Source organism: Mustela nivalis (genome assembly GCF_964662115.1).
Source record: "Mustela nivalis genome assembly, chromosome: 3".
NCBI classification, from domain to species: Eukaryota; Metazoa; Chordata; class Mammalia; order Carnivora; family Mustelidae; genus Mustela; species Mustela nivalis.
In genome coordinates this window covers 104,390,841-104,409,024 of record NC_139022.1, presented here as the reverse complement: position 1 = coordinate 104,409,024, position 18,184 = coordinate 104,390,841, and the positions used below count along the sequence as shown (strand labels likewise).

The 18,184-nt window shown below is 46.6% G+C and overlaps 1 protein-coding gene across 4 annotated transcripts in view; it reads left to right on the top strand.

Moving 5' to 3' along the window:
* The window catches only part of PSD2 (pleckstrin and Sec7 domain containing 2), a 55,120-nt gene that overhangs the window by 24,270 nt on the left and 12,666 nt on the right, over positions 1-18,184 (top strand). For 2 of the 4 annotated variants that reach the window (XM_082725452.1, XM_082725451.1), the window contains exons 4-7: positions 340-534; positions 3,340-3,420; positions 7,489-7,601; positions 8,336-8,394. In XM_082725452.1, the coding sequence (XP_082581578.1) occupies positions 340-534; positions 3,340-3,420; positions 7,489-7,601; positions 8,336-8,394 (448 nt within the window). Of the gene's footprint in view, positions 1-339; positions 535-3,339; positions 3,421-7,488; positions 7,602-8,335; positions 8,399-18,184 lie in introns of all 4 variants that reach the window. The other 2 variants (XM_082725450.1, XM_082725449.1) reach the window with 1 other exon arrangement.

Genomic DNA, 18,184 nt, shown 5'->3' with positions numbered 1-18,184 from the left:
CACTGCAGATGAGGGCGAGCCAGTGCCCAGAGTGAACAAGCCCTTTCTATGGTCGCGGCATCCCAGACCTCCCACCCCGGTCCTCAGGTTCCCTGCTTCCCTCTTATGCCCTTCTAGCTGTGGTGGGGCCAGAGAGCTGTGCTGTGTTGATCATGTAGCTTCTAGTGATTTCACTGCGGGGCTCTTGTAAAAGTCTGACTAGATTCCCTCCTGATACAGTGGGGTTCTGCCCCTGCTTTGGTACCTGGGTGGTTTTCAGAGGCCTGGGGAGACCTCCCAGCCTCTTCCCAGGGCTCTGACCCTGGTCCCCTTCTTTCTGTCCCTACCTTCCTTGTGCAGTGACCCCAGCCTAAAGGATGGCTTTTCAGACTCGGACTCAGAACTGAGCAGCTCAGAGGGGCTGGAGCCGGGCAGTACAGACCCACTGACCAACGGGTGCCAGGGCGTCAGTGAGGCCGCTCGCCGGCTGGCCCGCCGCCTCTACCACCTCGAGGGCTTTCAGCGCTGTGATGTTGCCCGGCAGCTAGGCAAGAAGTGAGTTGTTTTCATACCCCCACCCCGGGCAAACTCAGTGTCTTTCTCAGCCTGAAGGAGGTGTGGGTGACTACTGTCAAGGGTGTCTGGTGCTTGGGGTGTTCCAAATAGTCCCCAAGAGCTCCTCCTCCTGCTACTGTCCTCATTCCTGGCCTTGCCCTAAATCTGTTTCCTTTCTGGGCTGCCTGGGCAAGGCCTGTGCTCTCAGGGAGGGGAGGTGGTGGTGGGGCGGTCCCTTGGGGCTGGGGAGTACAATGTGGCCTGTGGTTATGGTGATGGTGTGAGGACAGAACAGGGGGGCGTGGCTGGGGAAGAGGAGAACCTGGGCCTGGGCGGGGACTGCTGGGGACCCAGGAACTGGGAAGGGGTTCCTGACTGTCATTAAGCCCCACTCTCAGTCTTTTGGGACTGGCTAAGGGGGCTGAAGCTGCCAAAGCACAACCCTGGCCCTGGGACTGGGGAAAGGGAACTAGCCACATGGGAGTGCTGGGGGCTGTGTGGGGCTGGGGGGACAGGCAGGGACTGAGGGAATCAGCAGACACACCCCATGTGTTTCCAACTATCAGCATGGCCACCTGCCTCTGCCCTTCCTCCAGGGGGGCCTCTCATCCCCACATTTAGGCTCTGAGATGGGGAGGCAGTCACAGCTCTCAAGTCAAAGGGTCAGTCCAGCCCCTAGGCCCCAAGTCGAAACTGACTGAAAAAGCTGAGGCCAGCTCTGCTTGGGATCCTTCCCCCAACCCCCGCTCCCTCCTCCCCCAGCCCAACACCCCCTCCCCGGCCACCTCCAACCCCCCATTTCTCTCCCTGCTTCCTCCTTTACCCTTCTTAGCCTCCCATTTCTCCTGCCTCCCAGCCCCAGCCCAGACATTACATCATGACTTTGAAGCCTCACTTCTCCTGCTGGACTGTGACCTCCACCTTCAACTTAATGACATTGTCCTGGAGCCTAGGTTATGTTTGATTTGCAGCCTTCCATCCTTCAGCCCCTCCTCTACAAGAGTTTCCAACCTGCTTAAGTCTCTCCCATCTGAAAACAAAAATTCTTCCACAACTGCACTTCCTCCCCAGCTTCTTGGCAGTCAGAATTCTCAAGTTTTCTGCCCTGGGTGGCCTCAGTGCACTCCCCCTCTCCACATTCAACCCCTGGGGCAGGCTTTCCTTCCCACCATCTGCCTTCAGCATACCTTCCAGGTCAGGGCCAAGTTAGCAGCCTTTGTCTTTGAGTTCAAGGGCTGCTACCTGGCCTCAGTTTATCCCTCCTCAACATTGCAGACATACCCCACTACTTTCTTTTTCCTTCTGTACAATTTTTGTTTTGTAAATTTCAACCATATACAAAAACAGAGAAAATATATGAAATCTCCACATACCCATTACTCAGCTTCAAAGTTAACAACATCCCCCTTCCCCACCCCCAACCCATTTTGCTGGGATATTTTAAGGCATATTTTAGACATTCTGTCATTTGATCCATAAATACTTCAGTATGTGTCTCTAACTGATGAGGGTTTTTAAATATAATCATCATTCCATTATAGTTTTTAACAAAACTAACCAACATTCCATAGAGTGTCTAACATTTAGTCTTAGTTTAATAATTTGTCTCAGAAATGCTTCTTCATATCAGGATGCAAATGAGGTCCATGCTTTGCCTTTGGGCACCAAGTCTCTTGAGTCTCTCTTTTTTTCCTCTTAAGTCTCTTAATAGGCTGCCGGGCTGCCTACTTTGTCTAAGGCCATGTATCTGTAGAAGAAATGGAGCCATTTGTCAGGAAGAATTTCCCATGATTTGAATTTGGTGTCCCCATGGACTTATGTCACGCTTTTTCCATTTCCCCAGTCCCAAGTCTCCTATAAATGGGGGAGAGCTTGGGGCTTGGATACATTCAGGTGGAAATTTGTTCTCTTTTCTGATAAGAATTCATCTCTCCAATATTCTTGAAATTCTCCCTTGGCCTCCAGGACCCTGCACCCCTGGCTCTCTCTGGCTGTGTTTCTCTGTTTCCTTCAGGGGCGCCCTCTCTCTTCTCAGTTGGCCTCGACCCTTAAGAGGGGCTTCCTCTGATCTCTGTCCTAGGTCTGCACCCTTCTCTCGCTTGGGGTCATCCCCTTTCTCCAACCATTAACCAGCTGCCATCTCTCACACTGGGACATCCAGCCCCACCTGATGTCCAGCTCTGGACACCTCCCCACAGCCCACCTCCTGGGGTCATGCGCTGCACCGTTCCATCGCCTGTGGATTCTGCTTTGGAAATCTCACACCTCCCCAAACTCTCTGTCTCTCTAGGAAGCAGCCCCTGCAGCTCCTAGTGGTCTCCACTCAGCGGACAGTGTTCCACACACAGATCTGACCCACTCACTCAACCCCTCCCTTCTTTACTCCCTTCCTGAACACTACCCATCCTTCCCTTGGCTGTTGTGCCCCACTCCCTACCTCATCTCTTGCTGCCACTGCTCCTGCTCTCTGGCCACAGGGCCCTGCTGATAGCTACTTGGACATGTGCAGTTTCCTTTACTGGGGACACTTTGCGTCATCCGTCTCCCTACTCCCTTCACCTCACTGGCTCTTACTTTCCTATAGGTCTGCTGTCTTCACAGAGACCTCATCTCCTTTAGGAAGCCTTCCTGACCCCCTCCTACCGAAGGATGGACTGTCATAGCCCAGCTGGCTGGCAGGGGGAGGCAGCCTAGGGAAGGGCAGCTCGGGTGGGTGGCTCTGGGTCCCCCAAGGCTCACTGCCCATGTGCTTCCTGTTGGTGGATGTGTCCTGCTTCTAACGAACACCCTATGCTCTCCTGACAGCAATGAGTTCAGCAGGCTGGTGGCCGGGGAGTATCTCAGCTTCTTCGACTTCTCGGGCCTGACCCTGGACCGAGCGCTCAGGTCAGTGGGGCTGGGATGGGGGGGTAGCCACATGGGATACAGGCCACACATTTGGATTCTCATGCAAGCTCTGTCATAAACTTACTGTGCAACCTTGGGTGAGTCTCTGGACCCTCCCAGGAATGTTGTGGAGAAGGGGCCATGAGCACAACAGCCCCCGGTAATTGGTAGACGGCTGAGCGTAGGAAGGTGGGAATGCCATCTTGAGGTTTCTGGAGCTGAAGGGCAAAGGACTTGCCAGTATTTGAGCACTTCCTGTTTGCCAGACAGGATGGGTCTTTCCATACCCTTTGGACTTCATCCTGACCACACCCCTGCAGCGTAGGTGTTAGGACTGCTGTTCACAAATGAGGAACCAATCATTAGGTAAAGTGATTCCCCCTCTGTCCCTGAGGGAGGAGATGGCAAAAATAGGGTTTGATCTCAGGTCCTCTGGTGTTTGGATACAGACAGTAGCCTTCAGGAGGGTCAGGTGCAGGCTCCAAGGGGTAGAGGGTAGGGAATAGAGGGCAGCCCAGTGTCTAGCCAGTCGACAGGCAGGGCCCACAGGGAGATAGCAGGCCACAGCCGTTGGGGTGTAGGGGGATTCGCAATCTCTGTGCTAAGTAGGGGGTGGTCCCCAGATGGCAGATCTCACTGTGTCCCACATGTCCCCCACACTTTAAAAAAATGTATTTTCCATTCCTTTTTCTCTGCTGCATTTGGGATATTTTCTGTTGACCTGCTTTTAGTTCACTTACCCTTTTTTTGTGTGTGTCTAATATGCTGTTAAACCCATTTATTAAAATTTCAACTTTTTATTATTGTATTTTTCAGTTCTAGAATGTTCTTTCTTTCTTTCTTTTTTATTTTTTATTTATTTATTTATTTTTAAAGACTTTATTTATTTATTTGACAGAGAGAAATCACAAGTAGACAGAGAGGCAGGCAGAGAGAGAGAGAGGGAAGCAGGCTCCCTGCTGAGCAGAGAGCCCGACGCGGGACTCGATCCCAGGACCCTGAGATCATGACCTGAGCCGAAGGCAGCGGCTTAACCCACTGAGCCACCCAGGCGCCCCCTTTCTTTCTTTTTTAAAAAGATTTTATTTATTTATCTGACACAGAGAGACACAGTAAGAGAGGGAACACAAGCAGGGGGTGTGGGAGAGGGAGAAGCAGGCTTCCAGCTGAGCAGGGAGCCTGATGTGGGACTCTGATCCCAGGACCCTGAGATCATGACCTGAGCTGAAGGTAGATGCTTAATGACTGAGCCACCCAGGAGCCCCTAAAATTTTCATTTTGTTAAATTATAAAAAAATAGATTCTAATTCTCGAGGGGGGAATTTCTCATCTTTCCATTCATTTATTCCATCTTTCCCTCTCTTTTTGAACATACTAATCCTAGTTATTTCAAAGTCCTTATTTTCAAAGCCTGCTCATCCCAATATCTGTATCTTTGGAATCATCTCATCTGTTTCTTTTGTCTCTTGTTCTTCTCTTGGTGTTCCATCATACATCCTGTCTCTCTGCATGCTCAGTAATTTTTTTTTATGAGATGCTGTATATTTTGTATAAAATTAGAGAGGTTCTAGATAATTGTATTTTCCTCCAGCAAAAGTTTACCTTGTCCTTTGCTAGGCAGTTAGAGGTGGGGCAGGGGGTGTACTCTTAATCTGACCATGGCTGAGCTGAGGAAAGGCTGCACCAAAGTTTGGTAAACTCAGGGATCTCCCATCACAGGGTGGAGGACCGCATGGCTTTCCACTAGAAGCATAGTGTGTTCACTGGGGCCTCTCCCTTTGGTGGGTCCTGAATCCTAATTGTGTCTCCTCAATATAGGTAGAGTGTCAAAACAAAACAAAACAAACTCAGTCCTTCTACTTCTTAGAGGTTTTCTGCTTAGCTTCTTAGCATCCTGCCCCTCACATCTTCAGAATTTGGCAGACTTCTCAAAGGGAATATTGGCCGTATATTCACAACCCGTTAGGTCTCCAAGTTTGTGTCTGAAACCAAGTCTTCTGCCTCTTGCCTTTGCACATAATCAGCAATGTCCCCAAGGAAAATTATCTGTAGATGAACCCCTCACCTCCATTCTCTCCTTCCTGGAAGTTTGGCCCAGTGGCTTCCTGAGAGCTTAAGAGAGATGTATTCTGTCTGGCTTATCTCAGGTTCTCAGGAGAGATATTGTGCTGTTGCAAGTTGCTCTGTCCTGAGCTGAGTCTGAAGTTTGCACTGGGATGAGGAAGAGTGGTGGGAAAAGACGTTTGGTGGGTCAGGTCACGATCAGAGGCCTGGGTATTGTGCTGGAGAGCCTTGTATGCCAGCCCAGTAGATTGAGGCTTAACTGCAAAGGCACTGGAAAGCCACAGAAGTTACTGGATGTAAAGCATTATTTTGGAGGTAGTGCTGGCGGCCTTTGGTCTGGAGGCATGCAGGCTTCTGAAGAGGGTCAGGTGGGAAAGGATAGGCCTGAGGTGGGAGAGGATAGGTCTGAGGTGGGCAGTGGGACTAAAGGAAAGATTGGTGTGAGGGTCCTCCAGAAGATTAAGTAGAGGGATGGGTAAGGCCAAGGTGTAGGGGAGAGGGTAGGCAGTGGTGAGGCTGAGCCTGGGGGCCACCCGAGAGTTTGGTGGTGGCTGTGTCGGATTGGGGCTTGGGGAGGACCCCTGGTGAAGGGGTGTTTGGCCTGGGGAGTGGGAGGGATGGATGGCTTGTAGATAGGACAGGTCAAGGCTGGGATGAGGGATGGGTTTTAAAAAGTCCTAGCAGAGTGTGGTTAGAGGAGGAGGGGCAGAGCTGGGTGCCAGATGGGAGGAAGAGAACAGGGAACAGGAGAGACCGGGGGTGGGAGGAAGGGGAGACTAGATGACAGACAGCGTGTTTTGTATGGCAGTTGACTGCCTGGGATCGAAGAAGACCATGGCCTTCTTGGTCCCAGGGGGGCCTCAGGAACAGCATGAGAGAGCATAAAGCAAAGTGGGCTTTCCAGAAATGAAATGAACCATAGCGAAATTAGGAATGAACTAGTCTCAGGAACGCTGCACAGATAGAGGCTCGAATTTGCTCAGTTTGGTTTTTCTTCCTAAGAAGAGGGGTGCCTAGGCCCCATCTCCCAGCCCCTGTGGTTTTGGGATCAACTCCTAGGGCCCCTGAAAGCCAGTGGCTTTTGAAGTGGGCCAGGAGAGGTGGGTAGAGGTGCCCAGTAGAGGAGGGAAGGTTTTTTCAGACAGCTTCAGCGTCCCCAGAGGCATGGAGCTGGAAAGGTGTTCGTCCTGGCCGGGGTGTGAATATTGTGTGGAAGGCGGATGGGGGTGAGCTTGGAGGGACAGGAGCGTGGTGGGAACATGTTCTGTGAAGGCCAGAACATGAGGAGCTTGGCTATTATCCTGAGCACTCTGGGGAGACAGTGACAGGTTTTAAGCAGGGATGAGTCTCAACTACATGTGTGTTTAGAAAGGCTGCTCCGTGTCTTCAGGGGGAATGTATCAGAGAGGCACAGGGGTGCCCCAGTCTGGAGGCCACAGTGAGTGTGCTGGGTGTATGATGAGGGCAGAGGAGGAGGAGGGTTTGAGATCAAGGGTGAAGAACAAGTCACTGTCAGTTCAGACTTGGTGTGGGGGAAGGGTGAGGGAGGCCAAGGTGGGGCTTGGGGTTCAGCTGGGGGCACATCCAGTGAGGAACAGGAATGACTGAGGAGGAGCTGGGGGTGCGGTGGGGGGCACGAGAGGGTGGGGGGCAGGTGTGGCCCATGCAGGCCTCGCCAGAGAGGAGGGTGATAGAAGTGGGCGTTTATCCTGAAGCAGGCCCACGAAAGAACTGAGGGGCCTTTATTCCTCACACTCTGTCCCCTGTCCGCTTCCTGGAAGGCACTGAGGGCTGAAATTCTAAAGCACCCTAGCCTCCATAATCCGGAAGCTGTCCTGGGGAAGGTGGCTGTGCACTGGAGCCCCCGCCCCCTCCGACGGGTTTATGTGGTGCGTGCGTGCGTGTGCATGCGTGGTGGTGGTGGCAGCGAGTTCTTCCCCGGGTGAGGATCCATACTGACTGAGGGACTCTAGAGGTCTCCAGCATCCTTAAATTGCCCTCCAGAACCTTCCTGAAGGCCTTCCCGCTGATGGGGGAGACGCAGGAGCGTGAGCGGGTCCTGACGCACTTCTCCCGCCGGTACCACCAGTGCAACCCAGAAGACAGCACCTCGGAAGGTACGGCCGCCTGCCCTACCTGCTGCTCCGCGGGGCCCCGGCTTCCCCCCAACCCCGCCAACAGCCGCTTCTATCCTGCTGGCTAAACATGGAACACAGGAACTATGGCACCTGGAATGAGGTCTGCTTTCTGGACAAGACACCTTCCGAATGTCTTGCCTATGGTCATTCTTCGTGCCTGGGAGTCTGCTGTCCTAGATTCGGGCCTGGGGTGTTCTGTTCTCCCCAGCCCCCCATTGCAGTGCTGATTGTTGGTGCGGTGGGAGTCCTGGGGTGGAGTCCTGGGGCCGGGCCCTCTTAGTCAATTGAGCGGCAGAACTTTCCCTGTGGATGGACCTGAGTCCCAGGACCTGGGGGATGAGGCCAGTTTTTGGAGGAGACACAGGCCATGGTAGGGACATAGTCCAGGACCCAGCGCCGCTCCTGGGTCTGAGTCTCAAGATGAGTTCGGTCACAGGAGGCAGGAGTCTGGCCTAGAACAGGCCCAGGGTGATCGGGGGCCCTCTGAGGGGAGGGGTTGGCCCTGACCTGGGGCAGGCAAGTGACTCTGGTGCTGTGGTGGGGGTGGGGCAGGGAGCATCCATAGGTCCTGGGCCCTGAGGTGCGTTTGGCTGGTAGCTGGCCTCTTCCTGTCTCCAAGGCCACCAGGTTGACTCTGTCAGGAGACAGTTGGGTGGCTGGGTTTGGGGAAGAACTGGGTCCTCACACTGAGGCTGCCACCATCTCTGATTTAGATGGGATCCATACACTCACCTGTGCTCTGATGCTGCTCAACACGGACCTGCATGGACATGTGAGTCGGGGAGGCAGAAAAGGGGCGTGTCTTCTCACTGACCCTCCCCACCATGTCCTGGGGCTCCTCCTTTCTCCAGCCCCCTTCCTAACAGCTGCTTGATGGCCATGGTTCTTTAAGCAGAGCTGGGAGTTGGGCAACTTAGCTTCCCTGTCTCTATCTCTCTGAGATCTGCCTGTCCCCAAGCAGGACAATGAGAACAGCTGAGGCACAGGGGAATTAGGGTTTGCAGGGTAAAATGTGCCCCCATCTGTGTCAACTCCAGGCATTGCTAAAAGATCTTGTGCTCTTCCTACCCTTGTCCTACTAGTCCTAATTTGACCCCACTGCATTGTCTGGCCCCAGGCAGCCCCCACCCCTCAAATGGTAGGTTGCCCTCAAGGGGCATTCTTAACCAACTGAGCCACCCAGGCGTCCCTCAAGGGGCATTCTTGTCACCCCTACCCGGGCAGTGACTGACAGGTGAGTGCCCCAGGCTATGAGGCTATGCTCTCTCAGCCCTGGGCTTTCTCAGTGTTGCTTGTGACTCAGTAACTCCTTCTTCTTTCCTCCATCTGCTCCCGGGACCCCCCTCTTTGGGCTCTCTTGCCCTCCTTCAGGTGGTAAGTGTAGCTGGTGGTGTGCATGCCTGTGAGCCCAGAACCCCCATCTCCATGTTCCCTTCTGTGTTCCCCATCACTTCATCTGGCCCTACCAGTCACTGCCCCATCATTGCTCACTTAGTGGAGCTCAGAGTCCCTCTGTTAATTTGGGGATCTTCCATTAACTCCTGGGGACAAGAGGCCATCCAGTATCATGCTGGAGTTAACCAAGAAAGCCCAGGGCATAGAGTGGAAGAAAGAGCTAAGACACACCCAATTGCAGATCCTCCTCTTGCCTCCACATGGAAGCTCTGTGATGCTGGGCAAGACTCTGGACCTCTCTGTGCCTCAGTTTATGCCCCTGTGAGGTGGGAATAATGATATTCTGACTAGTGTCCTGGGGAGAATGGAGAGAATTAATATGCACAACACCAACTGTCAGGGTCTGGCACCTAGTGAGGATTTTATTTTGAATAATGTCATTACATAAGAATGACAATGGTATTCATTACTTATATTAACATTTGAATGACGGAGAGCCCCCAAGGCCTAGCCTGCAGATCTGTGGAGGGTCACGAATATGAAAACAGCAGCCTGATGGCAGCCTGAGCAGGCTGGCTCAGGTGGGCACACTGGGGCGCCTGGCCTGGGAAGGGTGACAGCCTTGCTGACCTTGGTATAAAGAGCTGTCATGGGCTGGCAGCCTGAGCGTGGAACAGGAGAGAAGACAAGTATATTCCATGCGAATGTCACCAGAGCTAGTGCCCGTCAACCAGCTAATGCTCCCCCAGATGGCTCACTCTGTTTACGGAGAACAAGTGTTGCTAGCACACCTTAGAAAGAGCACTAAGGATGCTACACCCTTGGCCGAGCCTCAGGGCAACCTCAGGACCCTGCTGTACCAAGTTCTAGAAGGCCTGCTCCATGGTTATGAATGGCAGTAGCCACTGTCCAGTGACCCCTTAGGCTGAGGCTTCCCCTAAACTGGGGGGACCTTCGTTGCCATTGGCCCACCTCAGTGCCGGTGGCTGAAGAGAAACACCAGCCACTTCCTGGTGCTCTCGTGGGTGGGTCAGGGTGGTAGTTTCTGCAGGCAGTAGACCTTGAGGATCCCGGTGTTCTCTCTTGAGGCACTATTGCAGAAGGATCAGGGGAAAGGGTTCTGGGCCAGAGTCCCCTGTACTTCCTCACATGACTGCTGTATGGCCTGGGGCAAGTTACTTACCTCACTAGATCTCTGATTTGCCATGTATGCTTCCTTGGCTTTAGGAGATGGCACTTAGCCAGGGGCCTGGCTGCAGTTCCGTGAGCTCTCTAGAGGCTCTCCACGGGAGTGGCTTCCCCTGCTTCGAGCTGTCCCCCTTGCACTCCATGGTGGATGTGGGCATCTCGGGAAGGTGGGGCCTGCGAGGGCCCCAGAAACAGCTCGAGTTAGAGAGGGAATAAAACAGCTGGCAGGGGGGCTTGGTGCATGTTCTTCAGATGCACAATTTTCGTAGATGTTTCATGTGGGCTTGTAAAGGAAGTCCATTCTGCAGCTGGTGCTTGTCATGTTCTGTATGTGTAGATAAGGTCAAGCCTTTTAATTGTGTCATGCAAGTCCTGTACATTCTTAGTTTTTTTTTTTTATTGGGGTAAAGTACACATAACATACCATTTTAGCCGTTTTGAAGTATGCAATTCAGTGGAATTAAGTACATTCACATGGTGTGCAATCATCACCACTCTATACTTCCAGAACTTTTTCATCACCCCAAAAGCAACCCTGTGCCTATTAGTAGTCACACCCTCCTCCCACCCCTGGCAACCCTAATTTGCTTTCTTTTTCTTTGGATTTGCCTATTCTGTGTATTTCATGTGAATTCAGTCATATAATATGTGGCCTTTTGTGCCTGGTTTCTTTGACTTGCGCTTGTTTTCAAGGTTCATCCACTTTTTAGCATGTGTCAATACTTCATTCTTTTTAGGACCAGATAACCTTCCACTTCATGATATACTACAGTTTGTTTATCCGTTTATCTGCTGATGGATCTTTGGATTGTTCTGCGTTCTGGGTATTGTGAATCATGCTGCTGTGAACATTTGTGTACAATTGTTGTTGTTGTTTGAACACTTGTTTTCAATTCCTAGGAATAGACTAGCTCCCTCACATGTGAATTCTGTGCTTAACTTTTTGAGGAGCTGTGAAAATGTTTTCCATAGTGGCTGAGCCATTTTAAATTCCTGCCGCCAGTGTGTGAGGTTTTTAGTTTCTCCACATTCTCATTAACACTGCCTTTCCTGGGTGTGTCTGGTGGCTCAGTCATTGGGTGTCTGCCTTAAGTCAGGGTCATGGGTCCTGGGATCAAGCCCCGCATCAGGTTCCCTGCTTCTCCCTCTCTCACTCCCCCTGCTTGTGTTCTCTCTCTCGCTGTCCCTGTCAAATAAATAAAATCTTTAAAACAAACAAACAGAAAACCCCACTCCTTTTCATTTTTAGGGATCAGCATCCTAGTGGGTATGAGGCGGTATCTCATTGTGGTTTCCATCTGCATTCCCCTGATGACTAGTGATGCTAGAACATCTTTTCAAGTTTTTGTTGGACATCTTTACAACTTCTTTGGAGAAATGTCTACTTGAGTAATTTGCCCTTTTTTTTTTTTTAGGATTTTAAAAAATTTATTTAACAGTTATAGTAAAAAAAAATTTGATTTGTGGTGAAATACGCATAGCATTAAAGTTACCATCTTATGTAGTTTAGTTCCATAATGTTAAGTATATCACACTGCCCTGCAACTAACCTTTAGAACTTTATTATCTCTCCAAACTAAAACTCTCTACACAATAAACAACACCCACCCTCTACCTTGTGCTTGACAACTACCGTTCCACTCGATGCTTCTGTGAATTTGGCTACTCTAGATTCCTCAAACAAGAGGAGTCATAGAGAATTTATATTTTTGTGACTGATATATGCCACTTAGCATAATGTCCTCATGGTTCATCCGTGTTGTAGCCTGTGACAGAATTTCTTTCCTTTTTAAGGCTGAATAATACTCCATTTTCTGTATGTATCACATTTTGTTTATCCTTTTGTCTGCTTATGGACGCTTGGATTGCTCCTACCTTTTGGTTTCTGTGAATAATACTGCTATGGACATATGGATGTATGGGTATTTCTTTGAGGCCCTGCTTTAAATTCCTTTTGGGTATATGCCCAGGAGTGGTATTGATGGATCATATGCTAATATCATTATTCACTTTCTGAAAAACAGCCGTACTGTTTTCCAAAGTGACTGAGCCTTTTTATGTTCCCACCAGCACTGTACCAGTTTTCAATTTCTCCACATCCTTGCCAGCACTTGTTTTCTGTGTTTTGATAGTAGCCATCTTAATATCTTCTTGTGGTTTTGATTTGCCTTTCCCAAATGGTTAGTGATGTTGAGTGTCATTTCATGTGCTTATTGATCATTTGTGTATCTTCTTTGGAGAAATGTCTATTTAAATCCTTAGCAGCACCTGAGTGGCTCAGTTGGTTAAGCTCTGACTCTTGGTTTTGGCTCAGGTCGTGATCTCAGGGTTGTGAGATCAAACCCTGTGGGGAGTTGATTGATATTCTCTCCCTCTCCCTCTGCCCCTTCTCCTACCCCCCACCCATGTACTTTCTCTCGCAAATAAATAAATAAAATCCTTAATCCTTTGCTTATTTTTATTTTTTATTTTTCAAAGATTTGATTTAAAAATATTTTTATTTAAGAGTTTTTTTTAGAGCACACACGCATGTGGCAGTGCAGTTGGGTGAAGAGGCTGGGGAAGACAGAGGGGAAGAGAGAGAGAATCCTAAGCAGGCTCTATACTCAGTACAGAGTCTAATGGGAGGCTTAACCTCATGACCCTGAGATCATGACCTTAGGTGAAATCAAGAGTCCTACACTTAACCAACTGAACTACCCAGGTGCCCTTTAAAGATTTTATTTTATTTTTAATGATTTTATTTACTTGACAGAGACAGACACAGCGAGAGAGGGAACACAAGCAGGGGGAATGGGAGAGGGAGAAGCAGGCTTCCCACTGAGCAGGGAGCCTGATGTGGGCCTTGATCCCAGGACCCTGGGACCATGCCCCAAGCTGAAGTCAGACCTTTAATGACTGAGCCACCCAGGCGCCCCTAAAGGTTTTTTTTTTTTTTTTTTTTTTTTAAGATTTTATTTATTTATTTGTCAGAGAGAGAGTGAGCGAGAGCGAGCACAGGCAGACAGAGTGGAAGGCAGAGTCAGAGGGAGAAGCAGGCTCCCTGCGGAGCAAGGAGCCCGATATGGGACTCGATCCCAGGACGCTGGGATCATGACCTGAGCCGAAGGCAGCAGCTGCTTAACCAACTGAGCCACCCAGGCGTTCCAATGTTTTATTTTTAAGTGATCTCCACACCCTTCATGGGGCATTTGAGTATAAGGTTTTACATTTCTACAAAAGAGGCCATTGGGATTTTGATAGGGCTTGAACTCACAACCAGAGTCGAAGATCCAGAGTCGAAGGTTCCACCAACTGAGGTAGCCAAGTGCCCCAAATGATTTGTTCATTATTAATTGCATTGTTTGTGTTTTTGTTGTTGAGTTTATGTATTCTGGATATGGTACTCTTATCAGATATATGGTTAGCAGAAATCTTTCCCGTTCTTTGGGTTGTCTTTTTACTTTCTTGATATATCTTTTGATGCAGAAGTTTTTAATTTTTATGAAATCCAATTTCTCTATTCTTTTTTTCCTTTTTGCTTGTACTTTTGGTGTCATTTAAGAAACCATTGCCAAATCCAAGGTTATGAAAATTTACTCCTATGTTTTCTTCTAAGAGTTTTATGGCGTTGACTGTTATGTTTTGATCTTTGATCCATTTTGAATTAATTTTTGTATATGGAGTAAGGTAAGGGTCTAGTTTCATCCTTTTGCTGTGGATATCCAATTGTCCCAGCACCATTTGTTCAAGAGACCATTCTTTCTTCATTAGATGGTCTTGGTGGTATTAACTGACCACAATATTACAATATATAAATATATCAAAGTAACACCTGTATACCTTAAAAGGATGCAGTGTTTTATGTCAGATTTTTTAGTAAAAACAAGTTGATTGGCCAAAGATGTATGGCTTTATTTAGGGACTCTTAATTTAGTGTCATTGATGTATATGTCTATATTTATGCCAGTGCCGCACTGTCTTGATTATGTAGGTCTTTAGTAAGTTTTGGTATCGGGAAGTATGAGTCTTCTAACTTTGTTCTTTTCCAGGATTCTTTTGGGTATTGGGAACCCTTACAATTATATATGCATTTGAGTATAAGGTTTTACATTTTTACAAAAGAGGCCATTGGGATTTTGATAGGGATTGTATTGAATCTATAGATCAATTTTGGGAGTATTAGCATTGTCGCTAGATTAAGTCTTCCAATCCATGAATATCAGAGGTCTTTCTGTTTATTTAAGTCTTTAATTTCTTTTAGCAATCTTTTGTAGTTATCAGTATACAAGTCTTTTTATCTTCTTGGTTAAATTTATTTCTAAGAGTTTAATTCTTTCAGATGTTACTGTAAATGAAATTGTTTTCTTAATTTCAGTTTGTGATTATTCTTTACTTAACATTGATTTTTATGTGCTGATTTTGTATTCTGCAACTTTGCTGAATGTGTTCATTTTTTGGTTGTGTCCTTTAGGATTTTCTGTATACAAGGTCATGTCATCTATGAACAGAGATAGTTTTACTTCTTTCTAATTTGGAAGCCTTTTACTTCTTTTGCTTGCCAAATTGCTCTGACCAGAACTTCTAGTACAATGTAGAAAACTGAGAAAAGTGGGCATTCTTGCTTTTTCCTAATTTCAGGGGGAAAGCTTTCAGTCTTTCATCATTGTGTTTGATGTTAACTGTGAGTTTTCATAAATGCCTTTTATCATACTGAGGAAGTTCTCTTCTACTCCTAGTTTGTTCAGTGTTTTATTTTTATTTTTATCATGAAAGGAGTGTTGAATTTTGTGAAATTTTTTTTCTGCATCAATTGAGATGAACATGTGGCTTTCCTCCCCACCCTTCATTCTAGTAATGTAGCATATTACATTGTTAGATTTCTCTTTGTTGAATCACACTTGCATTACTGGGGTACATTCCATTTGATTGTGGTATATAATCCTTTCAAAATACTGCTGGATTCTGTTCACTAATATTTTGTTGAGGGTTTTTGCATTTATATTTCTGGGGGATATTGTTATGTAGTTTTCTTGTGATCTTTTTCTGGTTTTGTTATCAAGGTAATGTTGGCCTTATAGAAGGAGTTAGGAAGTTTTCCTTCTTCATCAATTTTTTGGTTGAGTTTCAGGAGTATTGGTGTTAATTGTTCTTTAAATGTTTGGTAAAGTTTACTACCGAAGTCATCTGGTTTTTGGCTTTTCTTTTGGGAGGTTTTGTGATTATTAGTTCAATCTTTTTACTTTTTTTTTTTAAGTTCTTATTTATTTATTTGAGAATGGGAGAGAGAGAATGAGAACATGAGCAGGGCAGGGTGAGAGGCAGAGGGAAAAGCAAACTCCCTGCTGAGCAGGGAACCTGACGTGGGGCTCTGTCCCTGGACTCTGAAATCATGACCTGAGCCGAAGGCAGATGATTAACTTACTCAGCCACCCAGGTGTCCTTCAATCTTTTTACTTCTTATAGATCTATTCAGATTTTCTATTTCTGCTTGAGCATTTTTAGTAGTTTGTGTGTTTCCAGAATTCGTCCATTTTATCTCTTGTTGTTAATGAATTGTTTAGTATTGTTGTTCTTCTGTTACTGAGAGAGCAGTGTTAAAATTTCCAACAAAGATTGTGAATGTATCTTTCTTTTTTTGGTTCTGACAATTTTTGTCTTTTATTTTTTGAGACTATGTTATTAGATGCATACACATTTCAGATGCTTATATCATCTGGCCTTCTTATCACTATGAAGTGTCTCTTTTCATCTCTAGTAAAGTTTCCTGTCTTCAAGTCTATTTTCTCAGATATTAGTGCGGTTATACTGGAGTTCTTTTGTTAGTGTTTGCATGTATATCTCTTTCCACCCTTTGTTTTTAAGTTTTCTGTCTCCTTATATTTAAAAGGTATGTCTTTTGTGATACACTTAAAAAAAATCAAATCTGATACTCTTGGCCTCTTAATTTGGCCATTTAAAAAAATATTTTATTTATTTATTTGAGAGAGAGAGAGAGCAGGAGCACAAGCCAAGGGAATGGGAGAGGGAGAAGCAGGCTCCCCTGCAGAGCAGGGAGCCTGACACAGGGCTCCATCCCAGGATCCTGGGATCATGACCTGAGCCGAAGGCAGACATGTGACGACTGAGCCACCTAGGTGTCCCATTAATTTGACCATTTAATGAATTACTAATATAATTAAATTTAAACCTACCAGGATACAACTTGTGTTCTCTGACTTAACATTCTCTGTTCCTTTTCTTCTCCTTTCTTGCCTACTTTTGGATTATTTAAGCATTTTTTAGAATTCCCTTTTATCCCTTTAGCCTGTTAGTTGTTCATTCTTTAAGATTTCTTTTTGTTGTTTTCAGTGCATCCTAACTTATTAATGTATTTTTTCCAGTTCCTGGGCAATGAAATCATCTTAAAAAAGTTTAACTCCATTTCTCCCTCTTAACTTGTATATTACTGTTGTCACCTTTTAAACTATTGGATCTTTCTCTATACTTTATTTCCCCAGAAAACTAACTAACTAATTAACTAACTTCCTTCCTTCCTTTATTCTTATTCCTATTCTTATTCTTCTGTAGACTCTATGATCAATATGGAGCCCAACACAATCTTGAGACCTTGAACTCACAACCTTGAGATCAAGACCTGAGCCGAGATCCAGAGTCACTCAACCTTTTGAGCTACTCAGGTGCCCTTCCCCAGAAAACTTTCTTATCATATCATTGTTTTATATAATCAGTATTCATTTGGATGTAGCCATCCTTTTTATTACTCTTCATTCCTTTCTGCTTCTTCATGATTCTATCTGGGATAATTTTCCTTCTGCCAGAAAAATCCCTTTAGTATTTCCTTTCTTAATTCCAACATTTGTATTGAAGTCTGACTGGGGTGTTTCCCCAGGGCCCCTTGTCCTTGGTGGGCTCTGAATTCCCATTTTTGTTCCTCAGTCCTGCTGACTGTTCAGTTGCTCACCCTTTTGGCCACTCCTTGTGAACCAGCAAATGCTTCAGGTAGGAAAGCTTCTCCTTATGGGGCTTACTCCATGCTTCCCTTCTTGCAGGATCTTTACTCTTGAAGTTCCCACTGCTCTTACATTTCTTTAGTGCCTTACCCAGAAGTTTTGATATTTTGACCAGCATTTGTTTCAGTTAGGAACATTCATTTGCAGCAAGATAGCCCATCATTTCTGGGATTGAAAATCTTGCCTGGTTATTTTTTTTTTTATTTTGAACTCCTGAGGTGGTTGCGGAAAGTTCAGTGTGTGGAACCCAGACATTATTGCCTCATATCCCTCTATTATGAATGCACACATAAGTGGTGACATATGAAAATACATATATGTATATATAAAATACCCACATAAATATATGAAATATACTATATCACGGTGCAGGTAGGATGTCTCCTTAACCTTTTGCAAAGGTGTAGAAAATTCTTGCTTGTCAGCTACTTATAAAGCCTTATATCCTTGTTTCCTGAATTATTTTCTGTGTTATGTGAATGTCCACATGATGTTAATAGATTCTCCTTGTTAAAATGCTGACAAGGCCAATGAACTTGAGAGGCTGTACATGGAATCCTTCCTTTGGAGACTCTCAATGCACACAATCATATTAAAGACTCTGAAACATGTAAATAAACTTGTTTTATTATGAAGTCTTTTTGTGGGGCCAATACCTATTGCCATCTGTAGTTAGGTCTTGGAAAATAGTGTCTTATAGCCAACCTAAATCCACAAACTCCTATACCAATAAGTATCCTGTGTTCAAGGGTCTTTGTCTTCACAAAGGTGAAGTGCCATTCAGTGTGTCCTCAGACATGGATATTGCAAGAAGAATCTGAAAGTATGCACATCAGGTGTTGGGTTTGGAGGGCTGGAGCCCCTCTGCTATTCAGTGGTTTAAAAAATGCAGAACTTGGGGTATAGTCATTTACAGCTCTTTGTCTTTTTGTGCCTTCTGGAGTGAGGCCTTCTGCTTGGGTTCCCTTGGTCCCAGCCCAGCTCAGC